A 23,255-nucleotide genomic window follows, 5' to 3' on the forward strand; every position below is an offset into this window, starting at 1 on the left:
TTTTCTTCATATGTGATCAGTATGATTGTATAGCAGATGTGTGCGTGAGTATGCGTGTGCTGCTAATGCTGGTTGTAGTGACAAAGTACAAAAAAGTACCCCTCCCAAAACTGCCACCTCGTCGTCTGCGCAGTTGGCAGTAAACGCCTTGGTGGTTTTCAGAGTTGACAGGCTACTGGACTCAATAGACTTTTGGTGTTAACGATGATGGAAACTGCACAAACGTTGACTTTGCATGACAGTCATCCTTAAAGGACAACCAACACCATTTTTTTGTTTCCTAACTGACACGAGAAAAACGTTTTATAGCATCTAAAATACCCAAAACACGCAGGCTGATATTTGTAGTCAAATGCCAAACACCAATAAAAATGAGTTAAAGTGTCCCAAAACTACTTCAAAATGACCTCGGAAATGGCGAATTTTAGAAGGTCCCCCTTGTTTGTGACGTCACGCCAGGATGTTTTGCCTTGCTCTAGAATCAAAACAATGGCTTCGGATTCAGAGAAAAGGCTTTCTTGTTACTTATCCAGTTATGAATATGATTCAAATACAGTAAAGTCTCGTTATATCGATATTCAAGGGAGTCCGAAAAAATATCGATATAACCGGGACTATCGATATATCCGACCATGTTTGCATGTAATTTTCTCCGTGCGTGCATAGAAATAGTATCGATATAACCGGGACTATCGATATATCCGATATCGATATAACAAGACTTTACTGTAGTTCTGAAGAGGAAAGCATACATGTTTGCAATTGATTAAAGAAAGATAATTGTATCTAGTTCCTCATCAATTGTGTTCTGTTTAGCTGGGTTGACAGCTCTTTGCATCACGTGCACAGATGGCTTTTGCGGGTTCTTTGTGGAGCCTGATTGATGGGAATTTGAACCTTCTACCGTCTACACTCTGCCTTTGAGCTATCAAAGTTGAAACGAGTCCAAATTTCACTGTTTTCTATCCATTTTCTCCACTCTCTCTCTGTCGTCTGCCTATCTCTTTAATGTTGCGTTCTTGACCAATCACGTGGCTTTAACCGAAGATTGGGGGCGGGGAATAGAGGACAAAAACAATCGGCTGCCATTTTCTTGTTAGGAGAACGGGCTCGTTCGTGAACGACACATCACTCATTGTGGCAGCTCCGTGTGTATCCCGAAAAATAGTTCATATGCCAAGGTAAAATTTTCATAAATTTAACGTTCGTAAACCAAAAAGTTCGGAAGCCGAGGGGTTCGTAAACCGAGGTATGACTTATATGGAATTTACTTGGACAGAATGATTCATGTAACGATTTGTTACTGAATTGAATGTGTCTTTTTAAAAAAGTATGTTAAGCACCGCAGCTATAACACGGCATGAAACACATGTGCTTATTTGGATGCAAGTGCCCGATTCCCATGAGAAAACTCACAGAGCGGTGTTGTCAGGTCAAAGTTAAAAATATAATAAAACAGTACAGTCATTGATTAAGCAGACACCAAAGAGGGGGGAAAAAACAAGATCACGAGCGTGACCCTTGAAGAATGACTTCCATGTGGGATGGCAACGACGTGTCTGTTGAGAAAAGCGCCTCTGCAGCAAAGAGCCATGTGTATTGGCATGCGTACTTGCAAACTCCAAAAGAACACAAACAGATAGATGCCTGCGCCAACATCACATACAGTCGTGCTCATATATCAAACAACAGAGCCCGAGGCGGAACAAACATGCCAGTTTAGCTGTTGACACACGCTGTATGTGCACGCGCAAAGTGAAATGGCAACGGTAGAAGTTAGCGCTAATTCCAATTTCCATCTTGAAGTAATTTATAGAGAGACGATTCGGGTGGGTTGAGGGAGGTGGTTCTTAACTCATTCACTGCAAGACGTGAAAAAAAATGTGTGTCCACTCCAGGGCCAGGGTTTTTGTCATGGTCACTCAAATTTCAGGACCCAACAATTATTGTGTTAATAAAAAATAATAATAATAATAATAATAATAATGATTGGATTGGATTTGCCTTTATTAGTCTCACAGTAGAGAAATTTACATTTCACTTGTTAATGAGAATGATAATGAGGTGGGTTAAATTTCTATTCCCTCTCGTTCCCTCAGATCCTCTTCTTCCCTCCACCTTTGTATACCCCCCTGCCCATCTCAGCACTATGGGGGACAGGGCTTTCAGCTGCGCTGCCCCCAAACTCTGGAACTCACTTCCTCCCAACATTCGTAACATGGATTCTCTTCCCACCTTCAAATCCCATCTCAAAACCGACCTATTTAGAATCATATTTTCTGTGTAGCTCTTTCTCTTGTTTCTATTTATAACTGTATTTTATTTATTGTATTCTATTTGTGATTGTATTTTATTTATTTAGTACCTATGCTTGCCTGTGACTGTAAAGTGTCCTTGAGAGCTTTGAAAGGCGCTTAAAATGAAATGTATTATTATTATTATTATTATTATTATTATTATTATTATTATTATTATTATTATTATGAGAATTGCTCCGAGTGTGTATAACACCACCGTCCTCACTTGAGTCAGTTTTTTTTTTAACTTGAAACCGGTTGCTGATGTCAGCTTCTGTTTGAGGTGAAAAGATGCAAGAGCAAGAGCCAAAGCCAAAGAGAAAATAGCGTGGGAATAAAAACATGAAGCAGAGCGGTGGGCTAAAATCTTTCTCTTTCCTCGGAATAGCAGCGGCGTCTGGCTCTGGGCCAAATGACTTTACTCCAGCCGGCATTTCACATCCAAGCATCTTGGTGCCCATAAAACAAATCATCATCATGTACTTTAGCGCTAGGGCTAACTGTCAATGCGTTTTTTTATGCTAACCAACATGCAGAAATGTCGGCTGCTGGGCTTTGCCCCCCATCCCGGTTCAGCAAGTCGTTCTCGTGTCTTTGTTCCTCGTGATGTCTGTATGTGACAACAGCAACAGCCTGACTTGCAGAGCATGTCTTTAACATTGTCTCCACCTTGAAATCTTCATTTAGAAAACCTTGGTTAAAGACCCGAAATTGAAATCTTTAAATCCTTGGTTGAAATTATAATCCTAACCTGGAACGGGGCCCTAACACCTGAATTGAAACCCAGCACAAGACTTAAAGGACAACCGACATCATTTTTTGTTTCCTAACTGACATCAGAAAAATGTTTTATAGCATCTAAAATACCCAAAACATGCAGGCTGATATTTTTAGTCAAATGCAAAACACCAATAAAAATGAGTTCCCAGAACTACTTTAAAATGACCTCGGAGACGGCGAGTTTCAGAAGGTCCCGCCCCCTTGTTCGTGATGTCACGCCAGGACGTCTTGCCTTGCTCTAGAATCAAAACAATGGCTTCAGATTTGGAGAAGATGCTTTCTGGTTACTCATCTAGTTGTGAATATGATTCAAATAGTTCTGAAGAGGAAAGCATAAATGTTTGCAATCGATTAAAGGAGTCCTCCCATATCAATTCGAGCCGTCAAGACTTCAATGTAGCGTCCAAGAAAATGCACAAGATGGCGCCCAAGCTCTGTTGGAAATGGTCTGATTTGTCTGCTGGGAATTTGAGTCAACTTGTATCAAATAGTAGTCCTGGTGCAACACACAACAATTCACCATCACATAATGTATGTTTTCCTTCTAATTTCGCAATCAACACGAAGTTTTCAGACCAAACAAAGTACCCAAAATGCATTGTGTCGCTTTCTCGGTCAGGGGCGTCCCAGACGTCACCAACAGTCGTCACCAACTCGAAAACAAGACTTCCTGAATATTCAGTGCAAGTCTTCAAATGTAAAATAGAGCTATATGCCGTGGAATTTTTGTAAAATACACTCAGTAGATGTCATTTGAAGTGATTTTACAAATTATGGACACAACTTGTCCGGAGCAATCGGTTATCCTTTATAAACCCCAGCTACGACTGTGAATCACAGGCAGCCGCAAATAGTTTGCCGATGTGTCACTTTCTCCCATGTTTCCATTCGATTGGATTTTCAAAGAAGAGAGAGAACATGGTGAATATAAGATGATGATGAGATGTGAATATAAGATGATGAAGGGCAAAGGTATAATCATCAAAACAAACGTCTAAAATGACACCAAATGAGGACAATGAGCCAGTTGAACGCAAAGGACGAGCGGCATCATTATTGAATGACAAGTCACGGACAATCGCACACACAGTGCTTAAAACAGGAGGAAAAAGTGAGGTGCAGTGGAAAAAGATTCTATACATCCTGCTTCAAGCTTTAAATGGCCCCATTTTGGGTTGCAATAGGAAAGACAAACAACAATAAAGCCCAACAATCCATCAGTACACATGATGCAAAAAGCTATCAACCCAGCTAAACAGAACACAATTGATGAGGAACTAGTTAAAATTATCGCAGAGAAAGCACCTACACGGGATCATGCCTCAACATGGTGAAAGAAGAAGACTACGTTCCTCATCAAGTGTTTAATGCTGATGAAACTGGTAACATTAACAACCATCACAAAGGTAAATGAAACAACTTTATTATACAGTACAGTTTATTTATGTAATTATAATACCATAGCACATTTATTATACATAAAATAAGGTATATTTTGTGTAGTTTTAAGGCTTAGAAAATTATAAAGTAGAAAATTGTGTTTTATGGGGACCTGGGAACGGATTATTCTCATTTTAATGGTTTCCTATGGGAAATATATTTTTGGGATACACACTTTTCGCCTTACACACTCTTTCTGGTAACCAATTAAGTTTGTAAGCCGCCAAGGTATCACTGTATGGAGAACACACAAGGAATTTGTCTCCGGTAGAACATGCTGCGCTAGTATTATCTAAAAAAAACAAACAAAACAAATTTTGAAACCCTAACTTGAAAACCTACCCCTGATTCAAAACCCAAATATTCATTTTAAACCCGAACATCGGCTCCAAACCCAGATTTGAAACAATAACCCTTATTTTAGCAATAAGAATTGCACTTTGAGAGATCATTACACTGAGTGCCGCACAGAGCCTTCATGTAACAGCACCTCAGAGGGGGCTCAGCATCACGCTAACAGCATGCTAGCACGACCAAACAACCCCACCGAGGCCCGAAAACCATTAAATGCAGTATGCACCAACTGCCTGTAGTCTGGTGTGTGCGTTTTCTTTTTTTTTAAACCAGATCAAGTCCCTGGCAGCATCCCCAATCGACATTAGTTCCACTACTGTTTGTTCCACAGTTCGAAACAGGGTTGAGAAGCTTAACATGCATGGAACTTTGCGTGAAAACGCAGTTGAAACCTCTAGAGGTTTGTAGCAGACTCTCAACGCTACCAGCCACAAAAAAAAAGAACTTTTCGGTTGGTCTTACCTTGATCAAAACCACATTGACGGCCCTGTCGCCCTTAGCGCAAAAGCTATACCTCCGCTTGTGGCGTTCATACATGATTTCCTCCTTCCCGAAAATGTAAAAATATATCCAAAGCGAACCGAGAGGAAAGGAAAGCCGATGAGCTGCGCTTAACATCTGGACAAGGAGGCAGCCTCTGCGCCCTCCTCCTCTTCTTCTTTCCCTCCCAAAAACCCGAGTCCGGCCTCTGGCTAACTGGGGCCCACCCCCACCACCTCTTCCTGGGCTCAGTGAATGTCCCACTCTGTCTTGTTCAGTCCACCACAACACTTAGCTCGTATACAGTTGGACAGATGACACTTTGGCCATTGTGTGATCACTTGACACAATTAGGAAACCCCAAAGGGAGGCTCCCAAGGGCACGTGGTGGGAAGGACAAAGCGAGGACATCTGACCACTAAAGGATCCTGGGTTTTCCTAATCAAGAAACATTTTAAATGGAAGCCCTTTAACTCATTTACTGCCATTCACGAATGTATTCCGGAATCGAAAATTGCAGCATTTGCCGTTTGTACAGCAACCCCATTTCAAGCTCAGATAAACCCAGACCCATATATAGTGATACTTTGGCTTACGAACTTAATTGGTTCCCAGATAGTGTGTAAGGTGAAACGTGTGTATCCCAAAAATTAATTTCCCATAGGAAACCATTAAAATGAGAATAATCCGTTCCCAGTGTTGGGTTAAATGTTGTTCTTCTGGTTCAGTTCTTCATTTGTGTAGTTCTAACATCCAGATCCCCATCAAACATAATTTTCTACTTTGTAATTTTCTAAGCCTTAAAACTACACAAAATGTGCTCTTGTATTATAATTAAAGAAATAAACTACAGTTTAATAAAGTCATTTTATTTTCCTTTGTGATGGTCATTGATGGCTTGATGGAATGGAGAAGCCGGTTTCATCAGCATTAAACATGATGAGGAACGTAACCTTCTTCTATCACCATCTTGAAGAAAGATCCCTTGTAGGTGATTTCTCTGCGATAATTTTACCTTGTTCCTCATCAATTGTGTTCTGTTTAACTGGGCTGACAGCTTTTTGCATCAAGTATACAGATGGCTTGTGCAGGTTATTTGTGGAGCCTGATTGATGGGATATTTTAACCTTGCAGACTACACTCTACCTTGAAATGAGTCCAAATTTCACTGTTTTCTCTCCATTTTCTCACCATTTCACTTTTGTTTTTTTGTTTCAAGCTCTGTCGTCTCCCTATCGTGTGTGTGTGTGTGTGTGTGTGTGTGTGTGTGTGTGTGTATTTTCTCACTCTCTCCCTGTCGTCTGCCTAATGTTTACCCCCCACTGCTGCGTTCTTGACCAATCCTGTGGCTTTAACCGAATACTGGGGGCGGGGAATAGAGGACAAAAACAGTGGCCACCATTTTCTTGTGAGGAGAATGGGCTTGTTCGCGAACGACACATCACTAATTGTGGCAGCTCCGTGTGTATCCCGAAAAATAGTTTGTTTGTAAGCCAAGGGGTTCGTAAACCGAGGTATCACTGCCTAAGGTGCATCTGCGTATCAGGGACAGGGTCATCTTTTGTAGAAAATCAAGGCTTTTGGGTGCGCTTTAGACAGCGTACAATACGGTAGAAACCTGAAACTAGCAGACCTGAAATTGTGAACCTAAACCTTGCTCGACTTGCACAATTCGGATTTGGACTATTGACAATTCTTTCCACATCTGAACAATTCTGTGGTCGACCAGCTCCCCATCCTGACCTTAGAGGACCCGCCGTAATCACAGCTTTGGTACGAGAAATGGCATTTTTCACTGGTTATTATCACTAAGGGGTGGCGGGGGTGACACGACTGAGTGGCTGCCAAGCATTCGGAAGATTACCGGCGTTTCAAATAGGCGTTCCCTCAAGAGTGATCCACAATATCCTTGAGGGAAGAAACTCCTGGCTGCTCCCGATGATGTGTCATCAAACAGTGGGACGGCAGCGGATTAACTTTACAGCGTTTTCTATTCTTCTGAATCAATACGCTTCTTGGTCTGACAGAATTGTAATCCCACAAGATCCTGCAAAAAATTGCAATCGGCGGAACCAGGACAACAATGGCAACAGATGGAAATCCAAATGCCTTTTTTCTCCGTTTTCGTGAGAAGAGAGGCTGACAAGATGGGAGGTGCGTCAGGTGACAGGGACATTGTGGCAACATCATATTCTTTCCCCAACACGAACGCCCTACAACTTCTGGTCCCGGCATGTCTCGCCTGCCAAAGAAACGAAGCGTTTGGCGCATGCTAACTGCCAACGCAGTCGCTGAGTGCCAACAATTTGATCAGCATCGATGACACATTGACATAGCCCCCGTGCGTATCAAATAGTAGTCTTGGTGCAACACACAACGATTCACCATTGCGTTATTTATGTGTTTTCCTTCTAATTTTGCCATCAACACACGCTTTCTCGGTCAGGGGCGTTCCAGACATCAGGCATGGTCATCAACTCGAAAACAAGATTTCCTGAATATTCAGCTGGAGTCTTAAAACGTAAAATAGAGCTATATGTCGTGGAATCTTTGTAAAATATATTCAGTAGAAGTCATTTGAAGTGATTTTACAAATGACGGACACAACTTGTCCAAAGGCGTCAGTTGTCCTTTAAAATGTGTTTTTAGCTCTGCGGGTCAAAATGTGACTGCGTGCAAACAGATGAGGTAATAAAAACTTCCAAAATCACCCAAAAAAGAATTAATTACTGCACATCACTTCCGTTTTCAACATAGCCTTTTGATAGACTCGAGGTGAACACAAAAGGGCTATACAGTGATACCTTGGCTTACGAACTTAATTGGTTCCCAGACAGAGTGTGTAAGGAGAAGTGGGTGTATCCCAAAAAATTAATTTCCCATAGGAAACCATTAAAATGAGAATAATCCGTTCCCAGCTCCACATAAAACATAATTTTCAACTCAATTTTCTAAGGCTTAAAACTAAATACACACAAAATATACCTTCTTTTATGTACAATGAATGTGCTATGGTTTTATAATTAAAGAAATAAACTGTACTGTATAATAAAGTCGTTTTATTGACCTTTGTGATGGTCGTTGATGGCTTGATGGAATGGAGTGGCCGCTTTCATCAGCATTAAACACTTGATGAGGAACGTAGCCTTCTTCTTTCACCATCTTGAGGAATGATCCCTTGTAGGTGCTTTCTCCGTGATAATTTTACCTTGTTCCTCATCAATTGTTTTCTGTTTAGCTGGGTTGATAGCTTTTTGCATCAGGTGTACAGATGGCTTGTGTGGGCCTGATTGATGGGATATTTTAACCTTGCAGTCTTCACTCCGCCTTTGAACTATCAAAGTTGGAACTCGCTCACTGTTGTCTGCCTGTCTCTTTAATGTTTAACCCATCCCCGCCCACCTCACTGATGCATTCTTGACCAATCACGTGGCTTGAACCAAAGAGTGGGGGCGGGGAATAGAGGACAAAAACAGTCGGCTGCCACTTTGTTGTTAGAAGAACGGGCTCGTTCGCGAACGACACATCACTCATTGTGGCGCTCCGTGTGTATCCCGAAAAAAAGTTTGAATGCCAAAGTAACATTTTCATAAATTTAACGTTCGTAAACCGAAAATTTTATAAGCCAAGGGGTTCTTAAACCGAGGTATCACTGTACTGCAGGATATATTTGCCATTCTGTGGCCAAAAATGGTTGGGAACTGCAGAGTCCCATTTGAGGTCCCCTCGAGGAACTCCCTAGCTTGTCAGAAAGCCACCCAATAAATAAGAATCCCAAATCTTTTTCGTCACACCTCCCGGTGCCCCGTCACCTGCGGTGAAAATCGGCCAACATCCGCTGGGCTGATTCGCTTGACTTACTTTGACTTCTTTCATATCTAACAAAAGCCAGCGGGACCGGCGAGACCTTCATTGTTAATTTCCCAAAGCGCTGTGTAACGCAGACTTGGTCACACCGCCGCAAGAATTTCATTTATTCATTTATTATTTAAGCCCAGAAGAGCGTGGATGATGGATGGTGATTTTGGATGACAAGAATCTATGACTTCTTCTTCTTTTCCTTTCGGCTTCTCCCCTCAGGGGTCGCCACAGCGAATCAATGTCCTCCATCTATCCCGGTTTTGTGCATCCTCTTCTCTCACACCAGCTACTTCATGTCCTCTTTGACCACATCCATAATCCTCCTCTAAGGTCTTCCTTTCGGTCTCTTGCCTGGCAGTTCAAGGCTCAGCATCCTTCTCCCGATATAGTCACTCTCTCTCCTCTGGACATGTCCAAACCATCTCAGTCTGGCCTCTCTGACTTTCTCTGCAAAGCCTTTAATATGAGTTGTCCCTCTAATGTACTCATTCCTGATCCTATCCAATCTGGTCACTCCCAAAGAAAACCTCAACATCTTCAGCTCTGCTACCTCCAGCTTTGCTTCCTGTCTTTTCTTCAGTGGCACTGGCACTGTCTCCAGTCCAAACATCATGGCTGGTCTCACCACTGTTTTATACACTTTTTCTTTCTATCTATCTATGACAGGGTTGTCAAAGTGATTTTTTTGCCGCGGGCCACATTGTAGTTATGGTTTCCTCTCGAGGGCCGTTATGAATTTGGGGAACCCATTAGAATGTTTAAATCCCTTCAAATATTACATATAGAGCACACAGCAAATTAACGAATAACTCGTTTTCAAATCTGAAGTCAAGAATAATGACTTTTATTGTGGTTGACATCCAAAATTATGAAATTTTGGCTCAGATTTTAGCAATCATCATGGAATTTAACAAGTTTGATTTGCTTTCCAGGTCCGAAAAAAAATGATGTGGCGGGCCGGATTTGGCCCGCGGGCCTTGACTTTGACACCTGTGATCTATGACTATCTATTAAATCTATGACTTCTGGAGTCATTATTTATTTATGTACGTATTTATTTGTGTATTTATGTATTTGTGTAGGTATATTTTGTGTAGTTTTAAGGCTTAGAAAATTAGAAAGTAGAAAATGATGTTTTATGGGGACCTGGGAACGGATTATTCTCATTTCTATTGTTTCCTATGGGAAATTAATTTTTGGGACACACACCGTTTGCCTTACACACTCTGGGAACCAATTAAGTTCGTAAGCCAAGGTATATATATATATATACATACACACAGTAAAGTCTCGTTATATCGATATCGGATATATCGATAGTCCCGGTTATATCGATACTATTTCTATGCACGCACGGAGAAAATTACATGCAAACAGGGTCGGATATATCGATAGTCCCGGTTATATCGATATTTTTTCGGACTCCCTTGAATATCGATATAACGAGACTTTACTGTATATATATATATATATATATATATATATAATGTCGAAGCATTTATGCACAGAGACGTTTCCCATTGAGAGCTCGACACCCATTCTTCACATCGATCATCCTGCCAAAAGAGAATAATTTGACATCTATTCTGTTCTACCTTGGGAAATGTAAGTAAACCGAGAAAATTCAAAGGTGTTGATCTGACAGAATAGTGTGTCATCAGTCAATACATGCTTGGAGGTACTCTAGGGGAAGGGGACAACATACACACACTCACACACAAATACACAAAAAGCAAAACAGCTGCGACTGCCCTTCTGCGTTTTAACCGTCGCAATGATTTCCACGCTTGTTTATTTTATGTAGCGATTCGATATGCTCACGCTCGTTTAAGTTTCATGAGATGCTGTAGCGCCATGCGATTTCCATATTTCAACGCCGCACACCAGATCGTAATTCAAAGCGTTGCTCCGGCAACACGTTACTGTGTCAAATAAATCACAACAGAGATGATCTGGTCTCGCACGCAAAAGAGCTATTAAGCTGACGGCGCCGACTAATAAGTGTTCACCTTGATCTTTGCTTCGATCAATTTGTTGTGACGTAATGTGTAGGAGGAGGAGGGTGAAGGGGGAATAACTCGGTTGTTCCACTGTGAGATCATACAGCTCCGACTGCAGAGTGTGAAACCTCAATGAAAATGCAGCACATTTAAAGGACAACCCATATCACTTTTTTGTTTCCTAACTGACATCAGAAAAACGTTTTACAGCATCTAAAATACCCAAAACACGCAACTAATATTTTTCTTCAGATTGGGAGAATATGCTTTCTTGTTGCTCATCCAGTTCTGAATATGATTCAAATAGTTCTGAGGAGGAAAGCATACATGTTTGCAATCGATTAGAAATCCTTCAGTGTCATTTTGAGGCATCTAGACTGCAACGTAGCGTCCCAGAAAAGAGGCAGAAAATGGCGACAAAGCTCCATGTAAGGAATTAATCAGCCCGTTTCCACAGGCTGATTAATTCCTTACACGGAGGTTTGACGCCCTCTTCTGCCTCTTTTTGGTGCAACACGAAGTTTTCAGACCAAGCAAGTACAGCAAAATGCATTGACGTAATGGAAGGACTGCTACAATGTGTCCTTTTTTGGGTATAAAACGACAAATTATAGTCACAACTTGTCTGGAGACATCGGTTGTCCTTTAAAGGACTTGTCCGTCTTCGGACAAGTTGTGTCCATAATTTGTAAAATGACTTCTAATGACTTCTACTGAGCGCATTTGACAAAGATTCCACCGCATATAGCTATATTTTATGTTTTAAGAGTCGCACTGAATATTCTGGAAGTCTTGTTTTTCAGTTGGTGATGAGTTACGTCACTGAAGGAACGCCCCTGACTGAGAAAGAACAAATTGCAGCAGTCCTTTCATCACATCACGGCAATGCATTTTACGGTACTTTGTTTGGTCTGAAAACATTTGAGCCCATTGAGCATTGTATTATTATTACACACGGAGCTCATGTATTATTATTATTACACACGTTTGTCGCCATCTTCTGCCTGTTTTGGGTGCAACATCCCCCCCCCCCCCCCCTATTGCCTCAAAATGACACGGAATAAATTATTTAATCGTTTGCAAACATGTATGCTGTCCTCTTCAGAACTATTTGACTCATATTCATAACTGGATGTGTAACAAGAAAGCATATTCTCCAAATCTGAAGCCATTGTTTTGATTCTCCAGCAATGCAAGACGTCTTGGCGTGATGTCACGAACAGGGGGCGGGACGTTCTGAAAATGCCCAATTCGCAAGTTTTTTGCAGATTTTGGACACTTTAGGTCATTTTTATTGGTGTTTTGCATTTCACTAAAAATATAATACTGCGTGTGTTGGGTATTTTAGATGCTATAAAACATTTTTCTGATGTCAGTTAGGAAAAAAAAGTGATGTCAGTTGTCCTTTATAACAGATCATACGGCAAGAAAGAAGGCGCTGTTGTGGGAGGGAAGAGTCTACGCGGCGAGGGTGCTCTCTGCTGGCGAATGAGGATTACTAGCATGGCGAGGAAACATCTGGCTTTCCGAGGCAAAAAAAAAAATGTAAAACCGCAAGACTGGAATATGAGGAAAGCTGCTCGGGCTTTCGGCTTGCTGAGGAATCTGTCAGTCAGCAACATTTCAAGGAGATGATGGCCTCCATGTGCTTGTGCATAAATAAAGGAAAGCAGGGGAGATCCTGTTGCACGGTACGAGTACGCTGCACACAGAATCCCCCAAAAAACGATTGCATGAGTCAAAAGGAAAATACATCCTGAGGGCTGAAAATCGGTCGCTGGCCTCTAAAAATGCATGTGAGCATATTTCACCTCATTACTCCCTCTTCGCCTTTCACAAGATTGCCACTCCGACATGCTAAGTGACATGTATCAAAAATCGAACCTGGTTGTTAGTTACATTGTTATTTTTCATTAGTTTTCTTCTTCTTAAACGCAAGGTAGGGTATAAAAATGAGTGGGACAGCTGGACCAAGTAAGTAGAAAAAAAAAGTATCACTTTCATACGGAATGGGACTTTTTTTTTTTTTTTTTCTTCACAATGACATTTTCAAAGTGCGTTTGTCTTGTCTGCCAGTTATCAGAGTGAACTCAGGTGATGGATAAAAATGGACATACAGTGATACCTTGGCTTACGAACTCAATTGGTTCCCAGATAGAGTGTGTAAGGCAAATAGTGTGTATCCCAAAAATTAATTTCCCATAGGAAACCATTAAAATGAGTATAATCCGTTCCCAGGTCCCCATAAAACATCATTTTCTGCTTTCTAATTTTCCAAGCCTTAAAACTACACAAAATATACCTTAGTTTATGTATAATAAATGTGATATTGTATTATAATTAAAGAAATAAACTGTACTGTATAATAAAGTTGTTTTATTTACTTTTGTGATGGTCGTTGATGGCTGAATGGAATGGAGTGGCCGGTTTCATCAGCAGTAAACACTTGATGAGGAACGTAGCCTTCCTCCTTTTTATGTATAATAAATGTGATATCATATTATAATTAAAGAAATAAACTGTACTGGATAAGAAATACTGTATAATGCCCTCTGCCGCTCTTACCACGATGGGTGCAGAGCTTTCAGCCGCTCTGCTCCCAAACTCTGGAACTCACTTCCACCCAACATCCGTAATCTTGACTCTCTTCCTACTTTCAAATCCCACCTCAAAACCCACTTGTTCAAACTTGCTCTCATGGTCTAGTTTAATCTGCTATTTTATTATTTATCATTTTATTCATGGTTTTATGTATTGTTGTTTTATTGTAAAGTGTCCTTGGGTGTTCAGAAAGGCGCTTGTAAATTAAATGTATTATTATTATTATTATTATTATTATTAATATAATTCCAAGCGCAATTTGGATTTAAAAGCTTTTCTTATCTTGCCTTATCTAAAAGCTTCCGGGTATAGTCGCACGGATGAGGTCGGTGCGGAAGAACCAGAACGTCCGGTCATTCGGAAAGTTTGCCCTTTTGACCCCATGTACCCTGAACATTTTTGAAATCAATAGTGTTTATGCTATGTTATCTTGTGTGACTGCTTATGGCATTCATTCATGAGGATAAGCACGATAATAATCAGCATAATTATAATGACAATAATAATAATAATAATAATAATGATGATAATACAACTTGGCACATGTACACTTTGGCGACTTACCATGGAGGAGTCGGTCTCATCTACTTCCCCAGTTCCACAAATGTTCTTGGCGTGTTTTGACATGATCACCTGCCCTACTGGAGAATGCACACACACACACACACACACACACACACACACACACACACACACACAAACGCACACACACACACACACACACACACACACACACACACACACACACACACACACACACACACACACACACACACACTAATGAATAACTCGTTTTCAAATCTGAAGTCAAGAATAATGACTTTTATTGTGGTTGACATCCAAAAATATGAAATTTTGGCTCAGATTTTAGCAATCATCATGGAATTTAACAAGTTTGATTTGCCTTCGCGGGCCGAAAAAAATGATGTGGCGGGCCGGATTTGGCCCGCGGGCCTTGACTTTGACAACTGTGCACTAGAATGTTGTTTTGTTACTATACTAAAGGCAGATATTTGGCTAGGTAGCAACTGCTATCAATGGCCCCATATGCTTCATTATCCCTTAGATGAGCAGTATCACTCTAATTTGGTGTTACAGTGATGCCTTGGCTTACGAACGTAATTGGTTCCCAGACAGGGTGTGTAAGGTGAAAAGTGTGTATCCCAAAAAATAATTTCCCATAGGAAACCATTAAAATGAGAATAATTCGTTCCCAGGTCCCCATAAAACATGATTTAAACATAAAACAAAGCATTAAAAATACACAAAATATACCTTATTTTATGTATAATAAATGTTTTCTACTTTATAATTTTCTAAGCCTTAAAACTACACAAAATATACCTTATTTTATGTATAATACATGTGCTATGGTATTATAATTAAAGAAATAAACTATACTGTATAATAAAGTCGTTTTATATACCTTTGTGATGGTCGTTGATGGCTTGATGGAATGGAGTGGCCGGTTTGATCATTATTAAACACTTGATGAGGAATGTAACCTTCTTTCACCATCTTGAGGAATGATCCCTTGTAGGTGCTTTCTCTGCGAACATTTTATCTAGTTCCTCATCAATTGTATTGTTTAGCTGGGTTGATAGCTTTTCACGTGGCTTTAACCGAAGACTGGGGGCGGGGAATAGAGGACAAAAACAGTCGGCAGTTTGTTGTTAGAAGCACAGGCTCGTTCGCGAACGACACATCACTCATTGAGGCAGCTCAGTGTATGAAAAAAAGTTTGTATGCCATGGTAAAGTTCGTATGCCAAGGTAAAATTTTCATAAATTTAAAAAACAGGAACATTTTTGAAATCCCCACATTTCCATTCACGTATTTAGTCCTCTCTCATCAAGATGGGTTTCTGATTAGACTGTTTTTGTCCTTTTTTTCATAGTTGGCATGCTTTTCTCTCACTTTTTTCCCTCCCAGTCTGTCTGAAGATCTCTGTTCAGCTGTTTGAAGTGTGACATGAGCTAGACCGGTCTTGCCTGTACATGTGGAACAAACGTTTAATGGGAACTGTAACCTTTTCGCTGTGTTTGGGCATTCCGTTTCATTCTGTTTAGAATACAAGGTCCCGGGTAAACGCGATATAGGGACTGTTGATGGATGCTGCGATGAAACATATGCCAATCATGAGACCAGGGTGTTCGACGTAAAAATGCCATATACAGTGATCCCTAGTGTTTAGAATTGTATGCAATTCGACACACGTTATACTCCAATGTACCAGAAACACTCAAACGAAAAAAAGACTAAATGGTAATAGATAGTGTAGCTAAACAGTAACTCATTCATCTGTGTAAGCTCTCAGTCGTATAGGAGTGGTCCATCGATGAGAAGGTTTCTTCAGCTATTTTCATAACAAAAACTATGACAAAAACCCTGGCAACGGAGTGGACATATTTTTGCATGTCTTGCAGTGAATGAGTTAATGAATGGTAATGAAAAAGTTATAATTTCTGTACAATATTTCTCGGGAAAACACGTCATCATTGCTTTTAATGGTGACTTGAACTTCATACATACCTTCATTCGGGTCAGCGGCGCTGGGATTGACCTCTTCCACCATCCCCGCTGGAACATCTGTGGCGAGCGACAGATCAGTCTCGGCAGGTCCTGGAGCACCTGTCTCCTCGGATCTCTCGGGACGCTCCTCTGTGTGAAAGCCGGCTTCTAAAGTGGGGTGGGTTTCCTCCGGACTAGCCGTGGGTTCTGTTGATGTTTGTAAATGCATGTTTGGGTCCACTTTTTCAGCAGCGAATCCCTCAGTTGGCTGAAGGGTACTTTCCTCGGTGGGGTGGAAGACGTCAGTCGCGCAGCTTCCAACCGACTGAAAGCTGACGTCGTCGTCACTGGACAGTCGCTGGGTTAAACCCAAATCAATCTCAGATGTGACGATCTTCTCAGGCAAGCGCTCGGTGTCCTCTGGATATTCCTCAACAGGTGACGTGGAAACGCCGGGATCCACAATCGGATTTAACTCCTGACATAAAGTCCGCCGATCAGGGTCTTGCTGCCACTCTGCCGTATGATCCTGACCAGCTGTTTCCTGGTTTTGTTCCGAGTTGTTTACATCTGGCGGAGGTTCTCCCTCTCCGGCAGGCGGAACATCTGATTCTAGGGTTACATCATCAGAGTCAGCCGGAGGTGGGAAGTCCTCTCGGACAAAAGTCTCGCTATTAACTTCCTCCTCGGCTATGAAGTTTCCTTTGCGGAGGTCCGGACCGAAGACATCCCGGTGACAGTCCTGGACCGAAGCGTCAGATGACGGCGACTGGCCCATGCTGACTAAAACTCCGCTGCTTTCCTCCTCTGTGCTCTCAGATATACCGTTTACTTCCTTCCCAGATAAATCCGCTCCCACTGTGGCCTCCCGTCGTTCTTTATCAGTTTCCTGCTCACCCCACCCTGTTAGTTGAAGGTTTTCCACAAGCGTCGGGCTCCTTCGCTCTTGTCTTTCATACAAACTCAAGTTCTGCGCCGTGTCGGGCTGTTTCCTTCCATCTGCCTTCTCAGACTCAAGACACACCCAATCCTCGGTGGGGTTTAGGCCATGGCCCCCAGGGTGTACTCCGGATACGCTTCTGTTGTCCTCGCCGTCGTATCCAGTAGCGCCGTTTCTAACCAGGTCTTCCGGCGGATTTGTTTGTGGGCAGCTCACGGTCTCTAGTTCGACACCGTCGTGGCACTCGGCGGCCGTATGCAGATAGTCCGAGCGCAACTCCAGCACAGACAATCTCTGCGGGAAAAGATGACGGTAACAGCACAGTGTGACTGAATAAGATGTTACGCCGCTGACACAAACTGAGCCGGGGGTCACTCACCTTGGCGTGGAGATGACTCGTCAAATGCAGAAGCTGCTCCACAGTCCGCCCGAGGCTCGGCGGGTCGCGGCCCGGGTACACGCTTTGAGTCAGGGCGTGCAAGCCCGAACGGTGGCAAACCACACGGGCGTCCGTCACCGCCGGGTGAACTAGCCGGGGCCCTCGGTCCGACTCGGCGTCTGTCGCAGCCCTGCCGTGAAATACACACTTTGATCATCCCCCGAAGGAAAGAGCTGAGCCACGATTGGCCCGTCAAGGACAGAGTTTTTACAGTGATGTCAGCTGATCTGCATCAAGAAACACATACGCTTTTTTCTGCCGTAATCCATTTACAGCGAGAGCAAAGAAAGGCATTGTGGTTGCCAACAAGTCTTATTTTAGCCGTTTCAAAGATAGTGGGTCATGCAATGAGAAAACTGTCATTAAAGCTGCAAGCGGGGATCCATGAGCCCTCACACGCCCTTTTTTTGTGTCAAATACTCAAAGTGATCATCAATTTTTAATGGAATGCGATGACCATGTTGGGTGTCAAACTAATTTTCGTCACGGGGCACATCGTAGTTATGGTTTCCCTTGAGAGGCCATTATTTCTGTGATCCCATATAAATGTATGATTGCCTTTTGTCAGGGGTGTCAAGCTCTTTTTTTTTCTTTCGTTGACCATATTGTTGTTACAGTTTTTCTCAGAGGCCCGTTGTGACTGTGCTACCGTATGAATATTAAACACCCGTTAATATCATTACAGTGATACCTTGGCTTACGAACTTAATTGGTTCCCAGACAGAGTGTGTGTAAGGTGAAAAATGTGTATCCCCAAAATAAATTTCCCATAGGAAACCATTAAAATGAGAATAATCCGTTCTCAGGTCCCCATAAAACATAATTTTCTACTTTCTAATTTTCTAAGTCTTAAAACTACACAAAATATACCTTATTTTATGTATAATAAATGTGCTATGGTATTATAATTAAAGAAATAAACTGTACAGCATAATAAAGTCGTTTTATTTACCTTTGTGATGGTCGTTGATGGCTTGATGGAATGAAGTGGCTGGTTTCATCAGCATTAAACACTTGATGAGGAACGTAACCTTCTTCTTTGATCATCTTAAGGAATGATACCTTGTAGGTGCTTTCTCTGTGATAATTTTATCTAGTTCCTCATCAATTGTATTCTGTTTAGCTGGGTTGATAGCTTTTTGCATAAAATGCACAGATGGCTTGTGCGGGTTGTTTGTGGAGCCTGATTGATGGGATATTTTAACCTTGCAGTCTACACTCTGCCTTTGAACTATCAAAGTTGAAACTCACGTCGTAAACCAAAACGTTCGTAAGCCAAGGGGTTCGTAAACCGAGGTATCACTGTACATGTTCATCGTTTTTTGTGGAAACTAGTGCAGGGATAAGTGGGTCTATTGTTTTATTAACTTTCCAGTGGGAGCTTCTGAGATTATATCCCGGATCCCTTCGGACCCATTTCTTCTCTGGTCCTTCTATTTTTTTGTGAGTAGTTATTGCGAAAAAGTGGAGAACATCCTCCAGTCAGACGGCACCATTTGCGCAACGTTGGGTGGACCACGTTTAGCTCCTGAAGTCACCAGTGACCTCACCCCTCATGTGTCATGTGGAAAACTTCATTACCCGTGATTAGGAAGAACAGGCGGTTTGCTCCAACGGCGCTTAAAAGCGCCAAAGCGGTGAGATTTATGTGGAGAGAGGAGAAGGTCCATCTCTACTTGAAGCCATCTCTCAGTTCATTTAGCAAATGGCCGCATCGTATCACTCAATAAAGACAATCTGACCTCATTAGTGCACTGGCGTGAGGAAGGGGGAACACATGCCAGCCCCTTTGCCGGTTAAATCTGTGAAGATGACGTGCATGCTGACGTGTGTGTGTGTGTGTGTGTGTGGTAAACACATCATTAGAAAAGTCGTAACCAAGGCTTTTGTGCAACAAGATAGTTTCCCATTGCTATGGTTTCGGCGTGGAAAAATACTCAGGAGAACCTTTCCAGTGTGCCCTCAAAGAGGGTTTAAGGTTCGCTGCCATCCATAATCGACCAACTTGTCACCTTGTGGCCGTTCCAGCGAGACAGTTTAAGTCACATACAATCTTGTGCATTTTCTGGGATGATACATTGGAGTCCTGATGGCTCAAATTGATCCGAAAGGACTTCTTTAATTGCTGGTAAACATTTATGCTTTCCTCTTCAGAACTATTTGAATCATATTTATAACTGGATGAGTAACAAGAAAAAATCTCGAATCTGAACTCTCTGAAGCCATTGTTTTGATTCTGGAGCAAGGCAGTGTGTGACCAATAGTGATGTCACAAACTCGGGGCGGGACTTTCTGAAAATCCTCAGTTCGGAGCTCATTTTGTCGAAGTATTGGGACCCTTTAAGTCATTTTTATTGGTGTTTTGCATTTGACTAAAAATATCAGCCTGCGTGTTTTGGGTATTTTAGATGCTATAAAACATATTTCTGATGTCAGTTAAGAAACAAAAAAATGGTGTAGGTTGTCCTTTAAGTGAGGAAAGATAATAATGTTATTTTTAGGCTTGTAGGATTGTTTGGATAATCGATTTGTCTATTGATTTTTGTGGCGTAATTGGTGAGTATAAGACCTGTAAAAATGAATGTTATGATGACGATGTCGGACAAGCGTTTGTGATGTGGCAAAAGGTGTTTTGGTTTGGCACTTGACATGAATGCCAACTCTGAAGTGCGAGATTCTGTTTGTATCAATATAATACATTAATATTCATGAAGGAAATCTATTTTACAAAAACTGAACAGTCAAGCTCAGTCTCGCATCCAAAATCCCTTTTCTCACAGGTGTGTTCAGAAATAGGCTCACACACAGTTTTGATAAGACTGTTGGACAAAATTTTGCTTCTTAACTCTGAAAAGTTTGTCCTTTTGGTTTTAAATGGCTTACGTTAATAAGAATCCCGCATCGCACTGTTGCCAAAGATGGAGTCCTGGTTAGTTCTTGTGCCTTTGTGTGCTTAAAATAGTCCGTGTTCTGTGGCAGACAGTACAAGCTTGCGGCAGCGGTACAGTAGAGTTACGTGACAACAGGAGTTGCCATGACTACAGTTCTTTGACTGGTAGTGAGTTCTTCTTCTGCTGTCTTTATTTCTTCTTCTACTTTATATTAGGCGGTTGGCATAAAGTTTGGATCGTGACCAAAACCTTCTGGAAGAAACAATAAAGGGCGATTGTAACAGGGTAAGTTGTCGGACCAGCCAAATTATAAAAAAATAAATAAATAATACAAATTAATAGTGTGGGAAATAGCTGGAATAATAATAATAATAATAATACATTTAATAATACATGTAATAATACATGTAATAATACATTTAATATTACATAATAAAATACCATATTTGTTTTTGTGCTGCATTTGTGCATTCATTTATTACAGTCATTTTGAATTTACCTATTTCGCTGTTTAAGTGTATCATCGATGTCATTATTTATTTATTCATTGATTAATTTACTTTTGTATTTAGCCACTTTTCGGTTAGCATTTATAATTGTTTTTACATCATTTATTTTTATCATGTTATTTATAACAATAATAACAACAACAACAATACTATTAATAATAAAAACAATAATAATAATAATAATAATACATTCATTTTATTTATTAACTCATTCGCTGCCATTCCCGAATGTATACCGGAATTGAAAAGTGTGACGTGCAGCGCCATTCCCGAATTTGTTTAGGTTTTGTTTTTTTCTTGCGGGGGTGCTGATAAAGCGCTGGCTAGACCTCTGGAAATGTTTTTTCCCTTCCACGAGAGGGCAGCATGTGCCTTTTTTCCATGTTAGCGCTTTGTTACAGCTTCAGCTGTTGTTAAAGCGCTATCTAAACCAATATGTATTGTATGCTATTTTGATACAGCCGGCCCCATTTCAAGCACAGATAACTCCAAACATTTATAACTTAGGAATTAACTCTTTTTTTCTGATGAAAGAAGATAGTCTAATGTTTCTTACGCTGCATTGAATGTTTATGTAGTCCTAAAACTCAATATTCTGTGGGTCCTGCAATTTGAGTGAAAATGACAAAAACCCTGGCACTGGAGTGGACACACTTTTGCACATCGTCTGGCAGTGAATGAGTTAAAACGAGTCATATATATATACATACATTACATACATTTACACAGTCATTTCACTTAATTATGTTGAGTTTTACTTATCAGTCCGTTGCCTTTTTTTTTTTTAAAGTATCACAAGGTTTCTGGACAATTTTACATGGAGACTTAGCAAAGTTTGTAGCGGCTGTGAGGAGCCCACCAACTCAGCGGAGACTCACTGTGCAAGAAGCTGCTGGAGGCTGGCGTCACCCCGGAGCGCTGCGATGGCAGCGGGCGTGTGGCCCTGCTTATTCAGCAACCGCGCCGCGTCCCTGGCCCCCGGCTGCCACAGGAGGAAACGCGTGACGCGGAGTAAGCCTCGCCTGGCCGAAAAATGCAGCAGGGTCTCGCGTGGATGCTGATCTACAAGAAAAAAGGATGAGAGACACCAGAATGGAAATTGCATATTGTGTATCGATATTTTGGGGGGGATGGAACATCCAGCACAATACAGCGGTGAACACAAAAGGACTATACAGTGATACCTTGGCTTACGAACTTAATTGCCTCCCAGACAGAGTGTGTAAGGCGAAAAGTGTCTATCCCAAAAATTAATTTCTCATAGGAAGGCATTAAAATGAGAATAATCCGTTCCCAGGTCCCCATAAAACTGAATTTTCTACTTTCTAATTTTCTACTTTCTAATTTTCTACACCTTAAAACTACACAAAATATACCTTCTTTTATGTAAAATACACATGCTATGGTATTATGATTAAAGAAATAAACTGTACTGTCCAATAAAGTCGTTTTATTTACCTTTGTGATGGTCATTGATGGCTTGAGGGAATGGAGTCATCAGTATTAAACACTTGATGAGGAACGTAGCGTTCTTCTTTCACCATCTCGAGGAATGATCCTTTGTGGTTGCTTTCTCTGTGATAATTTTATCTAGTTCCTCATCAATTGTGTTCTGGTTATCTGGGTTGACAGCTTGCGATATTTTGACCAAATTTCATCACCCACATTGCCAAAGATAACAAAAATAATATCCATGGCATTTTAGTAAATGCTCGCCGCCATTTGCAATGTATTTACAACTCGGGCGTTGACTAGCCTCGGTGTGCTAAGACGGAGAAATGAGGCCTACGCCGACAATGTCACTCCGTGAGGCGTCTTTGGAAAGGTTGTGATTTTAGATTATGTTTGCCTTTGTCAACTGCCAGGACGTCTGCGATCCGAATGTGTATGGCTTCAATCAGACATCGTGGCGGGCGGAGGGCAGACATCTTTATTTGATTAGTGATCATAAGTGAATTTTGTTTTGCTGACGGTTCTCGTTTGTGAGGCTCCTCAAGTGACTGCAGTCTGGGTGTCGGCCTGGTTCACCAAAGCATCTGTTCAGCGACCATGCGCGCATGTTTATGAACCAATCTTTTTTTTGTTTTTTTCATTTATTAGATTATTTACATTACTCTTGTATTTTGTCGGATTATTTTCTTTTGTCATGACG

General features: G+C 41.3%; 1 protein-coding gene across 7 annotated transcripts in view; it reads right to left on the reverse strand.

Moving 5' to 3' along the window:
• The window catches only part of akap13a (A-kinase anchoring protein 13a), a 121,418-nt gene that overhangs the window by 55,217 nt on the left and 42,946 nt on the right, over positions 1–23,255 (reverse strand). For all 7 annotated transcript variants that reach the window (XM_088993093.1, XM_088993094.1, XM_088993091.1 and 4 more), the window contains 4 exons: positions 21,982–22,165; positions 17,644–17,833; positions 16,346–17,558; positions 14,378–14,454 (listed from right to left, as the gene is read on the reverse strand). In XM_088993093.1, coding sequence (XP_088849219.1) covers positions 14,378–14,454; positions 16,346–17,558; positions 17,644–17,833; positions 21,982–22,165 — 1,664 coding nt within the window. The remainder of the gene's footprint in view (positions 1–14,377; positions 14,455–16,345; positions 17,559–17,643; positions 17,834–21,981; positions 22,166–23,255) is intronic.

This window comes from Hippocampus bargibanti, linkage group LG03 (assembly GCF_051943395.1).
Source record: "Hippocampus bargibanti isolate YZ-2025 linkage group LG03, ASM5194339v1, whole genome shotgun sequence".
NCBI classification, from domain to species: domain Eukaryota; kingdom Metazoa; phylum Chordata; class Actinopteri; order Syngnathiformes; family Syngnathidae; genus Hippocampus; species Hippocampus bargibanti.